At 40.1% G+C, this 22,440-nt stretch overlaps 4 protein-coding genes and 1 long non-coding RNA gene across 6 annotated transcripts; 1 reads left to right on the forward strand and 4 right to left on the reverse strand.

The window, feature by feature from the left end:
• Positions 1 to 30: 30 nt before the first annotated feature.
• Positions 31 to 8,251, reverse strand: LOC135337838 (sterol O-acyltransferase 2-like). The gene is made up of 10 exons (XM_064533841.1): positions 8,105 to 8,251; positions 7,767 to 7,992; positions 5,790 to 5,948; positions 2,001 to 2,194; positions 1,864 to 1,912; positions 1,743 to 1,807; positions 1,546 to 1,687; positions 1,320 to 1,418; positions 1,042 to 1,171; positions 31 to 535 (listed from the first exon to the last, which is right to left on the reverse strand). Exons 1-10 carry the CDS (start codon positions 8,149 to 8,151, stop codon positions 330 to 332), a joined length of 1,317 nt encoding a protein of 438 aa, XP_064389911.1. The 5' UTR covers positions 8,152 to 8,251; the 3' UTR covers positions 31 to 329.
• A 238-nt stretch (positions 8,252 to 8,489) lies between these two features.
• On the reverse strand, positions 8,490 to 17,404 carry LOC135337830 (EF-hand domain-containing family member B-like). Of its 2 annotated transcripts, none has more exons than XM_064533827.1 (11): positions 17,245 to 17,404; positions 17,046 to 17,151; positions 14,699 to 14,799; positions 14,014 to 14,241; positions 12,311 to 12,465; positions 11,786 to 11,860; positions 11,575 to 11,642; positions 11,224 to 11,378; positions 10,560 to 10,925; positions 8,814 to 9,014; positions 8,490 to 8,658 (listed from the first exon to the last, which is right to left on the reverse strand). In XM_064533827.1, exons 1-11 carry the CDS (start codon positions 17,377 to 17,379, stop codon positions 8,560 to 8,562), a joined length of 1,689 nt encoding a protein of 562 aa, XP_064389897.1. In that variant the 5' UTR covers positions 17,380 to 17,404; the 3' UTR covers positions 8,490 to 8,559. The 2 variants fall into 2 exon arrangements, with proteins under 2 accessions (XP_064389897.1, XP_064389896.1); XM_064533826.1 differs by having other exon boundaries at positions 13,972 to 14,241.
• Positions 17,405 to 17,406: 2 nt separating this feature from the next.
• Positions 17,407 to 18,441, reverse strand: LOC135337853 (deoxyhypusine hydroxylase-like). Its single transcript, XM_064533857.1, has one exon. It carries the CDS (start codon positions 18,336 to 18,338, stop codon positions 17,430 to 17,432), a length of 909 nt encoding a protein of 302 aa, XP_064389927.1. The 5' UTR covers positions 18,339 to 18,441; the 3' UTR covers positions 17,407 to 17,429.
• A 13-nt stretch (positions 18,442 to 18,454) lies between these two features.
• LOC135337863 (uncharacterized) lies at positions 18,455 to 19,573 on the forward strand. The gene is made up of 2 exons (XR_010395336.1): positions 18,455 to 19,038; positions 19,185 to 19,573. It is a non-coding gene; the product is annotated as an uncharacterized LOC135337863 (long non-coding RNA).
• A 1,220-nt stretch (positions 19,574 to 20,793) lies between these two features.
• Positions 20,794 to 22,256, reverse strand: LOC135337839 (uncharacterized). The gene has a single exon (XM_064533842.1). It carries the CDS (start codon positions 22,084 to 22,086, stop codon positions 20,827 to 20,829), a length of 1,260 nt encoding a protein of 419 aa, XP_064389912.1. The 5' UTR covers positions 22,087 to 22,256; the 3' UTR covers positions 20,794 to 20,826.
• Between the last annotated feature and the right edge of the window lie 184 nt (positions 22,257 to 22,440).

Here is a 22,440-nt window from a genome sequence, read left to right on the forward strand (position 1 = left end):
GATTCGCCACATTTCCCGTTATAATTATGGTCTTATATACAGCGACACAATCATACATGTATATGATTATAGCACTTCTAAACTCAGTAATCATAAAATTATACAGCCCGAATAAAAATTAGTCATGAGAGACGGGATGATGCAACATAATATGAAAACCTGTCCAACCTACGTGAGTACGTATCTCCTAAAAAGCAAGTGACTGTATAATTATAGTCCATAACATTGTCCATAACATTGTCCATATAAATAATTTATGGGACTAAAAATCAATATAAATAACTGATCAGAAGTGGTGGTATTGTGTAATAAAATTAATAAATAGTTGATCAGAATACTGTAATATTGTGTTGAGAGAAACAGGCCAGAGTTGCATACTGCAGGTATGAGCTGTTCACTTGGGGGCAGGCAGTCCGAGCAGCCACCTCAGTGTAGTGTGCACACACAATGATTGTGGTCCCCACATAAAAACCCCACACAGTGAACGCTTTAGCAAATCGACTGTTCTTGTCAGGTCGCACTAAGAACATGAACCCTGTAGAGCAATCACAGTCATGCATGAAGCCTAATAATTGATGACACTATAAATTAAGGACAAACGTGATATACACGTAATCATTCGCAGGTTCCACTGTTATAAAAATTATAACTAGTGCAAATTAACCCTTGGCGTTAATTTGGGGTTTTAAATTAGTGTACATATAGCGGATACATATAGCGGATACATATAGCGGATTTTTGCAGATTGCTCAAACTAAACAAGCTACACGTATACAGTAGTCTACAGCCTCGAGACAGAGCTGCGTGTACATCTAGGTCAATGTGCAGGTTCTTAGCTTTTGCTCGCTTTTATTCGACAACGAAGCTTTTAATTAACATCAAAATCTGCCAAATTTAATGTGTTGAGGCTATCCATGCATGGTACAAACACAGCGCTATCGCAGACTCAGAATACACAGACGGGCGACTATTATAACCAGGGGCGCGCTTTGGGATAAGTGTACCTTCATTGCCAACAATTATCCACACCACAAATCTTACCTCCGCCTCCTGCAAAGAAGACCATGAACACTGGTAGGAAGTACCTGGTGGCTACAGCAATGTGGTAGTCATGCATGAACGACGACACGAGGAACACAACTAGGGCAGTGAGCCAAGAACTCTTGAGCACCTGTATGTATACACACAACAGCTTTAGCAATTCTGCGAGCATCAAGTGACAAGACAATTTGATCGCTATCAGAAGAGAGTGGACAAATTAAATCAGCTGCATACTGTACGTGCATACAATAGTAACATGCTAACTAACACTAGCTTGCCTTTCGCAAATCTTGGTAAAAATAGGCATTGAGCCAGTCGTAGATCAGAACATTCCACTTGCGATAGAAGATTGGATAGCTAGAACTGTTCCACCAGTCCTGCATGTGTATAAATCATCAAAGGGTGTAAATCTAAGTAAAAGCAATCAGATGCCTAGCCTTGCGATGGGTTTACACGTGTGTGAGCAGATGCATTAGCTACTAAGTTTTCAATCATGCTACCTACAGTGTAGAACTCGCGATCAGCAAATCGAGTCAGCTCTGCAGTGAAGTTGTGCCATGAATGAAAAATAATCACGTTGACAGACACGATCCCAAGTGAAACAGTCATCAAAGTGTACTGGTAGGTATTCCACAAGTCTTGCGGTCTGCATGACAGTACATAACTACATGTACGTGACCTTTATCAATGTAAAAACTTACTTAAAAGACGCAGGGACCAGCCACTTGCCATAGATTACGAAATGGACGTAGGTAAAAGCCAAAAACTGAATGAGAACAAAACAACACATGTATGGTGGCCTACATACATTTAAAAGTTTACCTGCCCGAAATAAAAAACTACATTTCTCCAGCAGATGGGCCCCTTTAATCTGTGAATTAACATTTACAAGGTTATCACCAGTACACCAATTCAAGCAACTATAGGTGCAACCAGTTACAGATAAAGCCATAACGCACCTTGGATAATGATCCCTGTAAAGCAGAGTAGGAACAAACAAGAAGTAGAAGTACTTGCTGAACGAGCCGACAGAGGGATCCATTTGTCTCTCATACCAGACTGAGGGTCCGTCTTCATCATCTTTATGCCACGGGCTTAATAATTTGGTACTATTCTCACGAATAAATGAGTAGCTCTTCATAACTAGTCTCATCTGTGGGTTTAGTCGAAGACATGGTTTCACAGATCAGTAGTCACATTAATTACACCATAATTAATTAATGTGACTACTGTATTACAAGAGTGTCGAACTACTGATACTTTTACACAAACACTGCGCACAAAGTAACGTGACATCCTGTCAATTGTACATGAGCAACTCGCAATTAATGACGTTTGCACATAATTACGCAACGCACAGAATTTGTTAATAGTGAGTAAAGAGTGCAAGTGAAGAGGATCAACTCGACTATTGTCTCTATTTAGAAGATTTTTGTGAAGAGATCGTCTCCTATCAGTGTGCAGTGAGCAGCTCCACGAGCTCTGAACGTTGAATGCGAACAACTAGCTAGAATTGTTCGATTACCACACCACTAAAAACGCCACGGTTAACATTTACTAGGAAGTTTACAATACTTTATCACATGCGAGTCGTGTTACTTTGTGCATAGTGTTTGTGTAGAAGTATTAGTAGTTCAACACTCTTCTCTTCTTATGCACTCTTGGTATTATAATGAATGTTGCAAGCTGTGCTGTGCTAATGCCTCTTGGCATGTTTCGCTTCGCTCAAGAAGACTTAGAGTCAGCAATCAATATTCAAGCCAATCAATCATCAGACAAAATATCTCCTACAGGAGAGTTGGAAAGCAGAAGTGTTTAATGGCCAAGGGTTAAGCAACAACTTTCTGGAAATAATCCAGTGCAAACCTAATTCCTTGTCTGAACTAGAGCTGCATAAACGCTCAACCGTAACTTCGATCAATAATCAATGCATGTCTAATAGAACTGCTGCAACTTGATACTGTATAAGGCTAACATCTCGCAGTTCAATTACTTTTCGAGATATTAGAGTAAGTTTGGGGGTATGTATAGCAATCAATAATTAGTCAATAAATCATGCGTAATTATTCATTACTATATATAGAAACCCCACGGCTAAAGTATTGTTTTACGGAAATTACAGGATTTGTGCATGCGCACACTAAATACTCAACGATTATTGATTGCTGTACACTTGTTTTAATATCTCGAAAACTATAAGAGGCCAATTAAACTGCCTCATGTAACCGAGCTGTTAGCCTTTCAAAACAGTATCAAGTTGCAGCTGTCCTCTAATAGCTAGCAGTTCTATTAGACAGTCGATTATATTGATCAAAGTTATATTGTTTCGGTTTGATCAGACAAGGAAGGTTTACACTGGATTATTTTCCAGAAAGTTGTTTTGGCCATTGTCTGTGAGAGGACCACTTTTGCTTTCCAACTCTCCTGTAGGAGATATTTTGTCCGATATTGATTGCTGACTCTATATTTATGTTATAATTGCATTAATTTGCAATTTTCCATAATTATACAGAAGAGTAACTCAAAAGTCGTTCTATATCTAATAGAATTATGTGCTACAAAGAGGTCAAAGCTAGTTGACAATTACTGCTGGTTCTGGCAGTGTATAGCTAGAGGAGGTCCGACAGCTTGCACCCAGCATTAATTTTTTGCTGAATCAGCATTGCAAGATGTACCTCTAAAAATAAGTTATATGAAAATGTTGATTCAACAAAGTTAGCGCACAATTGTCCCTCTGGTGTACAGCTTCGCAGCTCTTTCTGACTTTGTGGCTAATAAACTGCTAGCGTTTAGTGCAAGGTTAACTCATAAGTTTCATATAGACAGTTTGTACGAATTAACAGATGATACTACGAAAGATTTAATACAATTAGCCATAACTCGAGAAACAAGCTTTAGTTTGCAAATCCACGAATCAAAATCCAAGAGAACGTGGCTTGAAGCCTATTGAAGCTGTTAGCTTTTGTCACATCGCAACCATTGCAGTTACAGCTACACATGCAGTCAGCTTTACCGTGTTCCTCGTGCGGCTATGCCTTGAGGCAGCAAGGATACTTTGTCACATCGCAACCATTGCAGTTACAGCTGGAATACACACACACACATGCAGTCAGCTTTACCGTGTTCCTATGCCTTGAGGCAGGACCGGTATAGGTATCAACACTTGCAAAATTCACCCATTTTTGATAATTATGGTACATTTGTAACGAGTGTTGCAAGCGTGCACTAATCGCTAATGCCTCTCGCCATGTTTTTGCTTTCGCTCAAAAGTATTAGAGTGTTATAGAAGAGATAAATAATTTGCAATGTGCTTTGATTGTTTCACAAGAAAGGGGGGTCCACAGTTAATAGTGCATACCGAATGGCCTGTAGCCAAACAGTGGGAGTAAACCTTTGTCAAAGGCATAATCAGTAGTCTGTGAGATAAGTATTAAAGACAGAATTCAATCACAGAAAGTAGTATCTACATGTATAACAACTCTAAAAGAGTTATCAGGGTTTGTGGCTTACCCAGGACCTCAACGAAGAAAATTGCAGGATCTGGGGTTCAAAATGGTTTCTCTTACTCGAGGTATGTAGCACACATGCGCATTACATCCAGGAATAAGGGGTGTGTCTGCAAGTTCACTAATGGCTACTAAAATAGCTAGCTTCTTTATCAGCTCTTTCTGACTCTTGTAGCTAACAAAAAGCTAGCGCTTTAGTGCAAGGCTAACTCATAAGCTGAATAGAAAGTTTGTGCGAACAGATAATGCTATAAAAGATTCTGAAGAGACTGCAACAGCCTTCAAAGTGAGTCAAACTAGCCATAACTCGAGAAAGAAGTCGCATTGCAACCGTTGAGCAGTTACAGCTGGAACAGACACACACACAGACACAGTCAGCTTTATCGTATCCCTCGTGCGGCTACGCTTCGAGGCATAACTACACTGAAAACTACTACATTTACCAGTGTATGTAAATAATTCTCTAGACTTTCGATGTTTATATGCAGCATCACAGCTAGCAGCATACGGTAGTGTGTGTTTGTTTGTTTCAAAGGTTGTGTATTGTATATGCTTGTACAACTATGCCTTAATAGTGTACTTTGTTTAAACACAGTCTATATAATAATTATTATAACTACAATTTACTGGAAAGCACTGCAAATGCTGATGCCTCAGTGGACAGCTAGCTACATGTACATATGCATGAAGTAGCCTCGGTCCTAGGCTTTACAACATGCGCTGTATTAATTTGTTCAATTTTTCAAAATTAAGGTCTATAATTATAATGCATGTGAATGAATCCATGTATGTAATAATTTATAGCACATAATTATAGCACACATACACAAGAAACCAGGATTGTGCAGCCAGTTTCTGTCCTTCTCCAGAGTGAAATAAGTGCAAAGTGCTGCAAAAACTCTAATACATGCACCTATACTTACAATCTAGATTTACTCTGCAATGACAGGAGCCCATAAATAAGAGAAGGAGCGGCTAACTTCAACGGATCACGTTTCGTAATTGCCGGTGAAACCACATTTCTTTCTATGAAAGTGACCAAGTGCTTACAAACTGCAGCCCTGTATTGCGTATAACACGTGTAGGGATTCAACCACTTAAGTCACTCTGCATTATATGGAAATGCGGTAATAATCACTTACGAAATGTAATCCCCGTAGTCAGCCGCTCGTTCTCTTATTTATGGGCTCCTGGCAATGATGAGCCACAGGTATTGATAAATAATTATGATTATGAACTCACATGTTCAATTGTAGAGAGAGATCGGAAAACTGGGGGTAAATCTAACAGTGTCAAAGACTTGAACACAGCTACCATGGTAACCCCAACCATTGCTAAGTAGGTTAACAAAAAGAGACGATCGATAACACCTCCAGCGAACTTTCGTAATCTTTGCCAAATCTGTGAATGAGACAACAGAAATTTAAGTACTCCTATGACAATATCTGCAAGCTATTCATATAAACATTTATTTAGCCATGGGAAATTATCGTTTTTGATATTAAATTTTGTGTCAAATTAGGGTGACTGTGAATTAGTTCTGTGTAATTATATAAAAAGAATGAGGGTGCGTGTTATATCTGTTATCTTATATACATGTATATGAGGCCCGGTGCTCTTTGAGCAAGGCTAACTCATAAGTTGAATAGAAAGTTGTACGAACAGATGATGCTATGAAAGATTCTGAAGAGACTGCAACAGCTAGCCTTCACTGTGAGTAATACTAGCCATAACTCGAGAAAGGAAACTTGAGTTTACGAACCCACTAATCAAAATCCAATAACGTGGCTAGAAGCCTATTGAAGTTGTTAGGCATTGTATAACCACAGCTGGAATAGACAGACACACAAAGAGACTTACGAGTAGCTTTGAGGCATTAGTGTTTGCTACATTGTAGTCTTGATCTGTACAGTCATGCTAGCTGTACCTGCATGCGCACTCGTTGATAGTTTTGTACTTTAACTTGCACACTGACGCTACAACGTAGGGTGAAGGTACATTGTAGTCCTTTACTTGTATGTTGCATACTAAATCTATACGAGCTAGGGTAATCATCAACTCTTATACATAAAATAAACGATACTGCAACAATTAACATTGTATAATAATTTATATGTTTTTTCAGCAGAAACTGTAACAATATATATATAATAATACACATACTTTTGGTTTCTGTTGTCAAACATACAATACAGCAATTAATGCAAAAGTTGCTGGAAAAGAACCAACCAAAACCTATTATTCTTGATTGTTGGCACATTCTCTGTGATAAACATTAGACCCTGTGAGTCATGAATATCATGTTGCATTGTTAAATTCACCTCAGAGGAGGCTGGAACCACTTGACCTTAGATAACTAATTCCTATTTTTAAGCAACTCCAAATTTCGCATTTTGCTCAGAAGCAGAGACAAATCAGTGCTCTTGTGCTAGCTTCGAGACCAGGCAATTGCTTTTACGCTGATCTTGAGACCAGGCCGCTTATGGTATCGAGAGCACTGATTTGTGTATCTCTGCTTCTGAGCAAAAATTGGTGAAAATAAGATTTGGCCACCCATTATACAGCACTACAAACAAGGCATTAATCGTATCAGGAGTGCATATCAAAGTCAATTAGTGACCTTAATAACTAAGGTCAAGTGGTTCTAACCTCCTCTGAATTCACTTTTGACAGTGTGTGTGTGCATTGAATAACGTTGTGAGGAGGTACAACAACATCATGTGATGAACTATGGAATTCCAATTAGAGTGTACTCTCGTGCTAGCCTCGAGATACGGTAGATAATTATTTTTTATGTTGTCGAGTGAATATCTAAAGGCATTTTCTAAGATGAGGTTGGTTGGAGTACTTTTTCTTCCATTTCCAAGTACTATCATCAATCATGCATGAGCACAATACTTATTCTTCAAGGTGGCCGGTACATTTATGCGTGCACAATGCCAATTCTAGTTAGTACAATGCAATGCTATAGGAAGTTGGTTATGATTGTTGCTTTACAGAGGATTGTGCGTGCACAGACAAAAGAAAACTTCTAGCTGTTCCTGTCCTAAGCTAGCTAAGCCACATTAATTGCTGATGCCTATGATGATCATAATTATAGCACTCCACACTGGTTGTATCGTGACCAACCTACGTACCTAGTTTTGACACCTAATAACTTATCACAACACAAGTTTCGCTATCTACACAACCTGCATTGTGTGAGCCACACCACCTTACCATAAAACTTGGGTAGATCAAAAGTGCTCCTGAGATCAGTAAAATTTCTAACAAAGTAAACCTCAGCCAATCCATTGGCCCCCCAAACATGTGGGTTTCCACCCTCAGATCAAAGCCTCCAGAGCTGACAACATCTCTAGCTGTCAACACAACGGCCATGATCCCAAATTGAATGAGCACAATGTTCCAGAGACCACCAAAGTGCTGACTGCCTTCCAACAGTTGACTGCATTAATTAATGCATAATTCAAACATGGATAGAGATAGCTAGATCTGAATGTGATTACAGTTTCTAGATATCTAGCGGACTTGTGTGTTGCACCTTTGAAGCAACTTACATAAATAGGGACTTTCGATCCTTAAACACTTTCACACGCACAGGCATACTGCACTGTAGCTATTGTGTTTCTTTAAAAAATTAATTAACCTGTGGTGCAGAAAGAAGTAGATGGCCCGCCTCCAAAAGGGAGGCCTTTTGGAGGCAGGCCACGCCCATCTAGTGCGAAAGGTCATGGCGGCCATATGGCCAGACATGACTCAGCCTCCCGTCGATCCAGGCGCGAGGCCCCTCCCGTTCAGAGAGGAAAACCAAAAGACACCCACCCCCAAAAGATAATCATGGCTAAATTTCACTTTCTATGCTGATGGGCACATCTAGTATACATGTACCAATTAAAGGCGTATACAGAGGGAGTTGTGCGTTGGAGGCGCTTTCATGCGTGGTGAATGACGCAGATAATAGATGCAACTCTATACATTATCTACAATAATTTAATGGTAAACATCTAAACAGTCAAGCAACAGGCACAGCCAATTCATTTTGTTGCTCTTGATGCTGCATTTTATTGGCTTGAACTTCCTCCATCAGTGCTCTGAAAGATTCCACCGATACCTGGATGTACACACAGAGGGTGAAGATGTCATTGATGATACCATAATTATACAGTTACAGATCAATTCAGGCATATAGAAGAAATACAGCTCTAGATCTTGCTCAACTGGGCAATTGGAAGCATCATAATTACAATAGCAAGCAACTGAACAGACCTGCCCCCTGGGATCCCTTTTCTGTGCCTCACTCCACAGTTCATGGAACACCTCACGACTCATGCTCACTCCAATCTTGTCGAAAATTCCTTGAATAGTAGCTTCATCGCGGGGTTGGAAGAAATCTTTCTCGTGCACTCCCTTGTTGGAGTAGATGGAAGGATACATGAGCCCGTACGCACCCGACTCATCACCATAGTTCTAGGAGGAGGGGATAAATCAATTAACACCTCAAAAACTATAGAATGAAGCGTGGCGAAAGCTGTATGTCCAATTAACATCATTCATGTACAGCTATACACGTATTTTCTATACAAGACTGACACAAGGGTTACTGCAAGTGTCTTTGAGGGCTTCTAAATTACCGATATGGATACCGAAAAGTTTCAATAATTTTTGTGCATTTCCGGTCAACAAATAACAAAACGAATAATAACTAGTGTTCAAGCTGGCGCTGTGCTAATGCCTCTCGCCATGTTTTTGCTTTCGCTGAAAAGTATTAGAGTGTTATATTAGTTTCTATAATGAATTTTATATTAAAGTTAGCTTATCTATATAAAGTCACTGAGAAGAAAAGACTTATTTACATGCATCTATTGTTGTATTATGTGGCTTACTAGGACCTCAAGAAAGAAGAAAATTGATTCTTCCAAGATCTGTAGTTCAGTGTATATAATATCTAAGAAGAAAAGACCTGTGTACATGCATATTGTTATCTATATTGTTATATGGTAGTGTTTTGTGGCTTACCAGGCCTTCAAGACAAAGATGATTCTGCCAGGAGGATCTGGATCTGGATCTTGGATATTATTATTTTCTCACACGTGGGGAATGAGCGCGCATGCGCATTACATACACAGGAATAATTAAAGGGTGTGTCCAAAGAGATCAATTTCACAAATGGCTACTGCTAGCTAGCTGTTTTAACAGATATTTTCTGAGTATTGTAGCTAACAAAAAGCTAGCGCTTTAGTGCAAGGCTAACTCATATGTTGAATAGAAAGTTTGTGCGGACAGATGATGCTATGAAAGATTCTGAAGAGACTGCAACAGCCTTCAATGTGAGTCAAACTAGCCATAACTCGAGAAAGAAGCTTTAGTTTGCAAATCCACGAATCAAAATCCAAGAGAACGTGGCTAGAAGCCTATAGAAGCTGTTAGTTTTCGTCGCATTGCAACCGTTGAGCAGTTACAGCTGGAACAGACACACACACACACACACACACACACACACACACAGTCAGCTTTACCGTATCCCTCGTGCGGCTACGCCTCGAGGCATAAAAAGGGGAGGATCTGCATAGAGGTTAAAGATCATAATGGCTGCTGCTTCTGAAAGTATACAGGTTTGCAAGCTCTTTCACATTCATGTAGCTTCCAAATACATGTATAGCTAGCGCTAGCTTCCCACTAAGCTCAGTAACTCAATAGAAACTTTGTGCAAACAGATGATGCTACGCACGATTTTGAAGAGACTGCAAAAACCTATACTGTACATGCCAGTCATAAACTCGAGAAAGAAGCATAATTATTCACGAATCCAAATTCACCTGGCTAGAAGCTATAGAAGCTGTTTTTCCACCACATTGTGCAACTGTTGAGCATGTTACAATTGAAATACACAGAAGAGATAGACGTACACACACACACACAGTCGTATTCCTCGCCTCAAGGCTTAATCAGGGGATAATTATAAAAACTCTTCCAATCGTAATTACTGTTTGTAATGCTGTGTCTGGAACTTACCGTATGGTCTGCTACTCTCTTAATCCTGGGGGCAGGGAGGTCACTCCTGATGGTGGGTACACCATGAGATTGAGTGGTGAGTAGTTTGACCTCGCCAACAATAGCCTTGATCTTTTGAGAAGACGTACGGTACTTTGATTTAAGATGGGGAGATGTAGTCTGTCCAATGTTAGCAGCTACTCTGTCTAAGACGGACTGATTGGGCTCCGATTTCCAATTTATTAGGGCCACAAGGTCGGAGCACATGACCCCTGAGTCACCACCACACCATCGGACAAGCATGTCAAGCATATCTGGAGTTAGGGGAACGTCGAACTGAAAGAACACTTCATCAACATCAGCCGGGGGTATCTTCCCAATGCCATTCTACGATAGGATGAAGCACAACATTAAGAGGGCACCAAAATGAAACATTACAAGGTTTGGTAGTAAATCCAGTAATTCCAGCCATGCGCTTGGTTTAGGAGCACCTTACATGCACATGTAATTACAGCGTTGGACTGAAACGTTCCGCCTACATGTACAGTGTGAAGGGAAGTATAATTATATATCATAGTACATACTTTGTAAAAAAGGTTACATTGACTACAATACGTTACAGCCATTGCTTGTAAGTTAGACTTGTCTAATTACAAGCAATGGCTGTTAGTTAATTGTAACTAACTAGGTCTGTGTATAGTAGAGCTCTCAGCAAGCCATCAAAGTTGCAGAAATTGTTTTTCTTGAGTATGTTTCTGACTGAAGAGAGCAAACCAGAGTTAAACACCGAGCTTTGCTCATACGTGCTAGGTCCATTCGTGTGCATTAGTGCCCCTGCACCTGTGTGTCAAGAGAAGGAGTTGTACTCTCAAGATATTATTCACACAAAAAACTTTATGAATGTACACATGTTAATACACCGTTAGCAAAAATAATTGTTAATGCAAACTGCACACCAGATTCGTATGTAAAATAGAGTGAACAGTTCATGTGTGTGCAGTTTGCTGTACATGGATATGCCGTCAATTCAACTCACTAAGATTATCTGGTTTGACAATGGTTCCGAAAGTATGGTCCTTGTCTACTTTCAGAGTCTCAGCTAACCTGAGCAGGTACATAATTTTACATGAACAAAATGGCAGCATGATTGAAGTTTCCATGCCCATTTAACCGTTGGTAGGTTGCTATGCAATTACTGATATTCTCCCTATGCTATACCACCACCACATGTGTACACATACACTCACGGGTCATGCACTTGACCAAGTTGTGGTTGTGTTTTCTCACGAAAGTCATCTAGCCTCTTGCACACCACTTCAGCGCTGTATACATGTAGGGGGTATCAGTGAAATTGGAAGCTAAAATTACACTAATGCAAAAACAGTTTGTGGCCTGCGGAAAGTACATGTATGGGGCTGGCTCCAAAAATAAAAAGGACGCAAAGAAGATGGGTTGTGTAAGGTTGGTTCGAGTGAGGTCAGTTGTATTGCAACTTTATGCATCGCTCGGGTTTGAGTTATAATTACTTAGGTACAGCCCTCGTGCATGAGAATAACATATTTATAGCCGCAAAGACAATAATCAAAGCTAGTTGCTGTGTACAAGATCAGAGAACGTGATGAGTTTTGCTAGCGAAGCTGGAAGCTTCTACGCTGTAGTATTGTGCTAAATAAATACGTCAGTGCCAGGATTTTGATGTTTGCTCTCTGTAATTGCCTTCGTGGGCTGTAACTCTTATACTTACTATAGCCATACTAATTTATTATGCTCACCTCTTTTCTGAGTCTCCCTGCCAGTGCAGTGCTGTGTTAGCTCCACTCCCACTGTTGTCATGAGGTGTAGGTACTCCATATAGACTGCTCTTAGTGAATTTACTCCAGTCATAGTCTCTGTCCACTATCTCACTAACATCCCAGTCATTGTGACTCTGTACGTGCACACACAACTAAAACTATACAGCATTATTGCAGTTGGATCTTAAATGAGAGAGGCACATGCAAATAATACCATAATAAAGGAAAGAGATTGGAAACAAAAGCGCTCTACGTACACAGACTTGATACTTGCGAATGGCTCATTAGGTTACGGTACTGTTTCCTCATGAATATGCATGATTTTTGTAAAACTATAAAAACCATGATTGAGCATACTATAATATCAGAGTGTCGTACAGGGTGAGGGGGATAACCCTCCCCCTAATTTAGCATTCAGGCACTACATGTAGTTGTATGATGAGAACTCTTAGGCAATCAAAACTCACCTGAAGAATAAACCTAAGACCACTTAATCAGCACATTTTTTCCAGGCACGTCCCTGGGTCGGCTAATGGTGCATACTAACAGTAAAAAAACCGTATACCTTTTTTTTAGTAAATTATTTGGTAGACCCTCCCTTTCAATCTTTAAAAATTCCTGGATCCGCTCCGGCCTGCCTTTATTTCCCCCTTCTACTTCAAAATCCTGTATGAAACCCTGATATTATTCTGTATCTTCCAGTGGAAGCTCTGAGCGATCATCAAGTTATCAAAAATACTTATAGCTCTGTATTTTTGCTCTTATACGATGCTTCTGGAGGGTGGCTCGAAGAATTTTTCTTCCCAGGCCGATTAAACCCACACAAAAATCAATAATAACTTATACTTAAAATGGCGGTCAGAGCCAAGGAAAACAGCCTCCTGTGAGCTTTCAGTAGCCTTTTTTCATACCTGCATACCCGGCAATGTGGAAAAGAGGCCAAAGTTGAGATCAGTGGTTTAGGGGGAGTGAAATTTTTTGATGGTAGTCCCAAAACAAACTACAAGGAGACTGGGCCACCAGCTAAGTCACTTTCGCTCGTAGACTGCCACCTAAGTAAAAGTGTCTATTAGAGCAATGAAAATTAATGACTACTGTGTTTCAGCTGGACTTCCAGCTCTTTCTAGCTGCTCACGATCACTAGATCTAGCTCATGTAATTAATGAGCAAACAGTTTACCGTAACCATAATTTCCTACTTGGATAGCCATGGTAGAGCAATATAAAAAACAGGATTGGCACCATTTTAGTAGCTGTTTAGGATTTGGAACGTATTTTCACTCGTTTTCAAATGTCCTATATCTCTGCAGAAAAGGATTAGATCTGGAACTATACATCGCATTGATGTACGTGTGTTATGAGAATCAATCATATAGACATACGGAAAAGTGCAGAATACTGAGTAAGACTTGGATAACTTAGTAAGTTGAGAGACGTAAACGACAGATTTGACACGTACGTCTCTCTCCCTGCTAATTTCGGTACTTTCCCCTGCCAATCTGAATTATTACATGGCAAATATATTGTAGGGACTATAATTGTTAAAGCCAGTAGGGATTGGCTAGAATAAATAATACAGTTTCTAAAAGTACTAATAACACATACACTGCACCCAAGATAAGAAATAATTATAGCTTTTACTTTCTTATAGAGGTCTCTCCCGGCAATGTACTCGTGCTCTACCTCAGAGGCAGTCTTCTGAGGATTGACCATGTCCCCTGCCGACTCAGTCCTGATGGTCTTGAGGCCAAAACTAGTAGATAGAGGGTTCAATCCACTTGGTAGTCCAGGCGATTGGTTGTGGGAGGACCCTAGGGGTGCCTTTTGATTGCTATTATAAATGGCCTCTTGTTGGTTCACACAGACATGCTCAAATTTTGTCTTCGGAGATGGGTTAATCAGATCTACAGCCTGGGGAAACAGAGAAGAGAAGAGTGACGGAACTCAGTCATGGAGATAAAGTATTACGGAACATAGTAAACAGACAAATTTACGGTATAATTTACTAAGATTTTATGTTCGTAGTACGATTATTGATTATTCTGGGTAATTTAAAGTGCATATGCACTATCACCCATGCAATAGGTACCAGGCCGTATGTTAATCGGCCTGGATTCGAGGCTAGACTACAACAACTTGGTTTTTTAAGTGAAAAATCGCCAGCATGAGAATTGAGATCTGTTGAAAAGGTTGAAACAGACTGCACTATTCCTTTATTGCCTGACAACTGCAAAGATCAAGGATCAAGCTGTCCGTTTGCTGGTAGTAACTAAGCTATATAGGTCCATACATATTCTATTGGAGACGTGTAAGCTAGTATATTGAAGTTGTAAGTGTCGCACAAACCATTTTCAATAAATTCACTCACAGCCATGGACGATATCGTTTTTATGCCAAGACGTAGGTCCTTATCCGGTGGAGCAGCAGCATGGGAGAGTCGGGGCACTCCGGGCTCTGGTCTCGTCATACCTAAATGGAATATAGCATGTCGTATATTTATGTGCATGTACATAGTATTGTACAGGAATGTACCTTCTAATTTACAGCATGTAATTTGTTTTTGTGACTCTAACAATTATTTTCTGGGAGTGATTGATTACCTATAGAACGTAGTAGTTGGCAATCGATCATAATTTTAACCAACTACCTATGGTTATACAATACATTTAGCATGGCTTCAAGCTCAATGCTGCTGTTGTTGCTATACATTCGATAGAAGACTACTTTGGGAACAGATAATTATAGCTAGATCACAAACGTTATAGGTCTAGAAACTTTGAGGCAGAGCGGCTGTATATTCAAGGCAACCAATAACTGATTTCGTTCTTTTTACTAGATCCATCCTATTCTAAGAATGAACCCAGAGGAGATCGGACATCACTTGAGGGTCATAATTACATTCTAGGCCAAATTGCTTTACATTTTTGCTGATTCAGCAGTAGCGTCTGCTGTGCTTCTGCTAGTCTCATAAATCAGCCGCCCTCGAAAAGAAGGACGACATAATTATGAGTGTCTATGTTTTAGAGGGCGGCTGGTTCGTGAGACCACATTTTTCTATCGCTGAATCTGTTGTGTTTGTGATGGATACTGGACCTAACCCTATGACACAGTGAGATCCATACTGCTGAGTCAGCAACAAAAGTAAAAAAATTTGACCTGGAGTGTAATCATAGTGAACCATCAAGTGGTGTCCGACCTCCTCTGAACCAAGCGCTGTCAATGTCGTTCCAATTACCATTTCCAATGTGCTGCAATTAATTATAGAACAAACAGTACCGACGGTATAGTTTATGTCTGTTTATACGTCCTTGACAATGCAATCATATAAGTCATAGCCTCGAATCCAGGCCGATTGAAATACGGCCTGGTATCTATTGCATGTGTAATTAATCACGTACTATCTACTACTCACTAGCTAGCTGGCCCTCAGACAATGGTGTTGTCGAGAAGGCTTGCACGCTAGTCTGAAACCAGAAGAGGCTCTCATCTACCTTTATGGTTGGATGGTCGTGACGTTTGAACTTGACTACAGCAAGTCTTTGACTTTGGGCTTCCAACTGCAACCATAGGACCATCGTAAGGTAGATGAGAGCCTCTTCTGGCTTCAAAATAGTGTACAAGCCTTCTTGACAACGCAATAGAGAGCATAAGCCACAGCTTCACAGGAGATTAAAGTATAACGAATTCCAAAGATTCTGAGGGACTTAGTTTGCGCATGTGCACTATCACCCATGCAATAGATACCAGGCCGTATTTTAATTCGGCCTGGTCTCGAGGCTATATAAGTCAGTGCTACCGTGCCAAGTTATGCATGTACACTACAGTTTTTCTTCTAATTACAGCGCCACTCTAATAGAAGCGCCAAGTTCACAAATAATAATTTACTCCAATTGAGCGCCAAGTAAATTCTGGAATTATTTTTACTGGCGCTTAAGTAATTATAATGCAGACATAAATCGAGGGCTACATGCACAACTGATAAGATAGCCGCGTGGAAACAGCTACTGTACGTACGTACTAGTACTCTACGTTCTATTGCTAAGCGCCACTCTAACGTAATATAAATAAACGCGTAAGCGTCAAATTGGAGTTACTCCGAATTACCGGGACACTCTATTCTAAGGGACACTTCGGACTTACGTAATTTTTTTCACTCTATATTAAGGAACAACAGGAAATGTAAATATTTTTAGACGTCCCTATCTAATTAGAACGAAAAAGAGCATGTTAGCTCGATAGAGACTCAAAACTCTTAGAAACTCTCTGGATTCTACTCTCTGGCACCGTAATATGTCACTGACGGTTGAAGACACCACTTTGTAGACATGGAACCCGCGTACACAGCTTCTAAACTGCACGAAAGACATTTTAGCTGCAGAACTAGCCTCGGCCTGGAATCGAGGCCGTGTACGTACCTTAAATGGGGAAATATTCGTTCTAATTACTATGGGACACCCTAATACAAGGGACACTTCGACTTTAACGTAATTTTTCTTGCTCTATTCCAAGGGACACTGCAAGCCGTAATTATTTTTTTATGTCCCGGTAATTCGGGTGAATACGGTATATCAAACTGGAATTATAGTTTTTTTCTTGTTCTATTTGTGTGCCACTGGAAAATCATAATTAATTTGAAGAAAGACGGTAGTCATCTGATCACTGTACATGAATGTACCTACGTCTTTCGTATAAACTAAGATCGATACAGAGCTCACGTTGGAATTGCCGGACCAGCGCTGGGGTTTTACGACCGCCATCCTCTCCATTTTGAGTGACTAGACATTCCTTGGCCCCACCTCCCCGAGGAAAAAGCTTTCCAGCCTGTACATGAGATAATTATGCAACAGACAGTAAAATATTAAATACAGCAGAATTGAACATCAGTAGTGCCATAAATTATATCATTTTACCCACCGCTTTTATCTCAGGTGCCCTGTCCCTGATTTTCTTGTCACCAGCAGCTTGCATTTTATTAAAACACCATAACACTATGAAAGACTGATGAAAACTGCGTTGCAACAATCGCCATGGCAACTTGAAGTAGCGCATGCGCAGTTACCGCCACATGGCTAAGGACAGAAAACAAAATAATACACAAATCATTGGGTACTGTCAACAGCATTGGCATACTGAAAATCTTCACTGTTCTCATAGTGGTACATGTCAATAGCTACATCACAACTCTCTTTTACTACCCGCTCAGTATCATTCTTAAATTGTTCGAGTATTTCCAAACACTGCTCTGTAGCTATTGATCCCAGAGCCTCAGCACACTCGTGCCTCACCATCGAATTCTCACTCTTATCATTTAGCCTTTCCATAAGTGCCGGAATCGCATTGCAGTCCTTCATTTGGCCAAGAATATATGCCAGCTCATGTTTAAATAGAGCACTGTGGTCCAGGAAGCCACTCACTAGGGCTAACACGGCGTCCTGCCCACCATGGTTACGAAGAGCAAACATGGCCCTGTACCTTGGGAAGAGAGGGAGAGAAGAATCATTGAGACATACCTTCCACTCTTCAATTGATCCATTTGCGATAGGAGGTGCTGGGTCTACGGAGTTGTAAGGGTTGTTGTCTTCAAATGTTTCATTGTCTTTATCATGCAGCCATTTGATTCGATCTAGTGCAATTTGACATGTCTCGGCAACTTCCTTAGCCGAATCATTCACGTATTCTTCCAACGTGGGACAGACTGATGGATCTCCAATTGCACCAAGAGCTTCAGCAGCCTCGTGCCTAACCATTGACTCTTGTGATATATCTCTGAGAACTACTTCGAGCTTGGAAATGGCAAACGAATGCCTTATTTGTCCAAGGCAATAGGCACACTCATGTTTTAATAGTGCTGAGGTATCAGTGAACGCTCTGGATATCTGGGTGATAGCTTCAGGTGTTCCAATTCCTTTGAGTGTGAATAGAGCACGAAATCTCTCAGCTAGCGGATGGCTAGAGTTGTTCAGAATAGCTCCAACTTTTTCAACTGTTTCGTGGCTGAATGATGCCATAGAAAGCGGGGTGGCACAGTAGATCTAGCTACTAAAAATGATGCTAGTAAGTTCGATCTGTTTATAAAGTTATAGGTAACGGTCGTCAGTATTGCTAAGAAATAGTGTGCCGTAAATATTTCTCTAAAAAAGTGAATATTTAGTATAGAGGATTCTACCAAAAGATATACAATTTATTAACAGTATAGCTTTGAATAGAAATCATAATTATATAGGCTTCTAAAAATTAATTCAGGACTCTGTCAGCAGGGGACGTGTCTATCCATCACATGCCCCCCCCCCCTGCTGTTTCTATAGAGCTATTTCATCACGTGATCCATTTCATCCATCCGCCCACGCATGGTGTACTGTTCAACACAGGCAGGTGTAGCAAATACGGCATTTAGCTATCGTGCAGATGCAGCATCTATCTTCATACGCTGCAACTCTGGGATTGGAGGCTATAAAGCGATACAAAGAGAAAATAGCAGTGATTGGTGGTCTAGATCCATTTTCAGCAGCCCTTGGAAAGCCAGTAGATCATGTTCCACCACTAGAGGCAAGTGATATTGTCTCTTACTTGATCCTGCAGACTAGTTTCATCACATCTAAACAATTCAAAGCCAGAAAATCGCTTGAAGCATACAATCAGTTTGTTTGTGGATGGGTCAAGGATGTCAGTACCTGGACAGTGTGTGGATCATACCTCACAGTTGGCCGTGTAAGTGCATAGATAATGAGATGCATGTACTGATTATGACACTGATGGAGTAGTATGCAATGCTTGAATTCACTTGCTCATGTAGCTTACATGTAGATACGTATGTACTATATGGACAGTAAACAAATCTTTTCTATAAATTATAGGTTCGACATTCTCAGCGCTTAAACGATACTCCTTTGGCATGTTGGATCATACTTGATTTGACAGGTGCTGTGTCTTGTGCTCACTGTAATTGTATGGCTGGCCTTGGAGAGGTTTGTACGCATATAGCGGCAGTACTGTTTTATCTGGAAGCTGCTTACAGGATTAAAGGAAAGGAAACGTGTACGCAAACCAAGTGTGAATGGCTTTTGCCATCTTTTTTGAAGAAGATAGAATACAAACCCGTCAGGCACATTGACTTCACTTCTACAAATAGTAAAAAAAGAAAATTGGACGAAATGATCGATTCCTCCTCTACTTCTAAACAGCAACAATCTGATAATCATCCTGCTACTAGCACAGAGCAAAAGGTATACACAAATATCCCTGATGAAAAGGAAATGAGTGATTTTTTTGAGAGCTTAAATCATTGCGGTACAATACCAGTAGTACTCTCATTGGTTCCTAATTATTCGGACAAATTTGTAAAATGTAATGAACTTCCTAGGCCTCTTCAGTTGCTTCATGATCCTAAATTCATGACTCTAGAATATCAAGAGCTCCTTAACGAATGTGCATCACTTAAGATACTTTTAACTAAGAATCAAGCAGAAAAGGTTGAAATCGAAACCAGGAATCAGGCTAAGTCTAATCTTTGGTTTAAATTTCGAGCTGGAAGGGTGACTGCGTCAAAAATGAAAGCTGTTTGTCACACCGATGCCTTAAACCCTTCCCAGAGCTTAGTAAAACGTGTTTGTTATCCCGAGGCTTTTTGTTTCAAAAGCAAGCAAACTACCTGGGGTTGCAAACACGAAAAACCAGCAAGAGATCGATATTTTGCAAAATCTACTCAAGTGCATGCTGAGTTTGAAGTACGAGACAACGGTTTATTCATTAGTAATGAATGGCCATATATCGGTGCCTCACCAGATGGTATAATCAATTGCACATGCTGTGGAACAGGTGTATTAGAGGTTAAATGCCCTTACTCTCATCAAGGTGAACGTATTTCTGAATGTGCTGCCAGTGACAAGAATTTTTGTCTCAAATATTCTTCCGATAATACTCTTTATCTTGACCAGAAGCACGAATATTATTATCAGGTGCAAACACAGCTGTTTGTATTGGATGTAGACTACTGTGATTTTTGTGTGTGCACATTTACAGCTGATGAAGAATCTGATCTTTACATTGAAAGGATAGTTAAAAATAGGAAGTTCTGGGACGATTGTATTCTTAGAGCTGGACTATTTTTCCGAACATGTATTCTTCCTGAATTATTAGGCAAGTGGTACACAAGAGCAAGAAAAGCTAGCGATAATCTGAGTGTCGTAAACCCCGACATAGCTACTATCTATGGCTCTGATCAAAGCGGTCCTTCCAGTTCTACTGACATTTACTGTAACTGTCGTGCCCCAGCCGACGGTAAAATGATTGGGTGTGACAATGAAAATTGTAAAATTGAATGGTTCCACACTAAATGTCTTAATTTGAAAACGATACCTAAAGGCAAGTGGTACTGTTCAGCTTGCAAGAAGCCATAACAACACTAACTATAATAGCTAAACCTATAATTGATGAGTATCGTTATATATATATACCATTGCTGTATTCACGACTATAATTATTATGTTGATAATATTTTCAATGAAAAGGTACAACAGAATCACAAACATTATTAAGAGCACAACATATTCTAACAATCCTGTCAATAAGAGGAACTTCCTCACCAGTTCTTTTAATTATAAAATGAATGGGTAGTGTACTTTGTAAAATAGAATACTTTTGTCGAACATTTCCTATCACACGTTCAACATGTATTCGAACATTAGCGATCGCCCTTGTTTCTTCTATTTCGGTTGCTGATAATTGACTTTTTCCTTTAGTGAAAGCTGGGATGTGTAATCTAGCGTGCATTAGTCCAACTGAATCAGAAATGTCGAATCCTCGATCCGCTAAAACGACATCTCCAGGCAGTAAATTGTCGAGAATGCCACAATGCTCAGTGAGATACTTGTCACTTGTACGACCACCCCAAGTTTCAGAGACGTACGAAACAGACCCCTGTGGTGTAATTCCTAATAAAACTTTCACAGTGTTGTGATGTTTGTATGAAGACCAAGTGCTCGCTCTTGCTTCTAGGTTAGAAGGTCTTTCGCAAAAAACTTCAAAACAATCAAGAATCACAGCCACCTTTTTTCCAAAAGCAAGTTCAAAACATTCCGGCATTGTTTTTTGAAGGCTTTCCCGATCAGGCCACACAATCAACTTGTTGAGTCGAATATCCATTGTGATTAACCATTTCAATAATAATCGAGACACAGTTGCAGTAGAAACATCAAATCGAAACGCAATATCCTGATTCGGACAATTCAAACGAATTTTCATCATCACAAGCACAAACTGTTGGAAAGAAGAAAGTTTTTGGCATGTGTCTAAACAGGTTTGTGATGCTGTAACATGATCAAAAACTGCTTTCAATACTCTGGCATTGGGCAATCCTGTATAGAACCGGACATCATCGTCTTTCTGAAGAGATCTTATACAAAAGGGTGGCAATACTTCGCTAAGCCTCTTAGACATATCTTCAATAATGCTACGGCAATCGGTTAACTTCTTCCTTAAATCAACAACACTGGATGATTCTTCTGTTTGTGTATATGCACACGCACTGTTCTCATCTACAGGTACACTCGCACTCGCACGGTTCTCATCACTGTCTATTAGTATAGGTACACTCGCACTCGCTTGGTTCTCATCATTGTCCACAGGTACAATCGCACTCCCATCTACAGGTAAACTCGCACTCGCGCTCGCATCATCATCAACAGCATCAGAGTAAATCGGTAGTAAGCTGCTGCTCCTTTTTTTGGCTCTCTCCCATCTTGAGACATCAGCAATCATTTGTTTCTCATGGCCAAGGTGTAAGGAAGGCAGCCAGTCAGGATTATTCTTATCAAAAAGATAGGCGGGCTTCCCAGAAATGAAATGTCTTGAACAAATTCGATCGTTCACCAATATCTTATTGGTGAGACCTTCTCGTGAAATGTGATTTATAGTATCTATGGTGAGCCCCACCCTTCTTTTTGGCTGTGATATTATGAATATCTGTACACCAACATGGCTGACTAGGCATTTTTCACGTGACTGTGACGTCACATGAAATAGCTCTATACATATACGCCATTTGTATTACCCATAGTACAATTAAGTCTATATGATGTTTTTTTGTGAAGAGTTAAAAAAAATTACGCTCAT

Source organism: Halichondria panicea, chromosome 6, assembly GCF_963675165.1.
Source record: "Halichondria panicea chromosome 6, odHalPani1.1, whole genome shotgun sequence".
Lineage (NCBI taxonomy): Eukaryota > Metazoa > Porifera > Demospongiae > Suberitida > Halichondriidae > Halichondria > Halichondria panicea.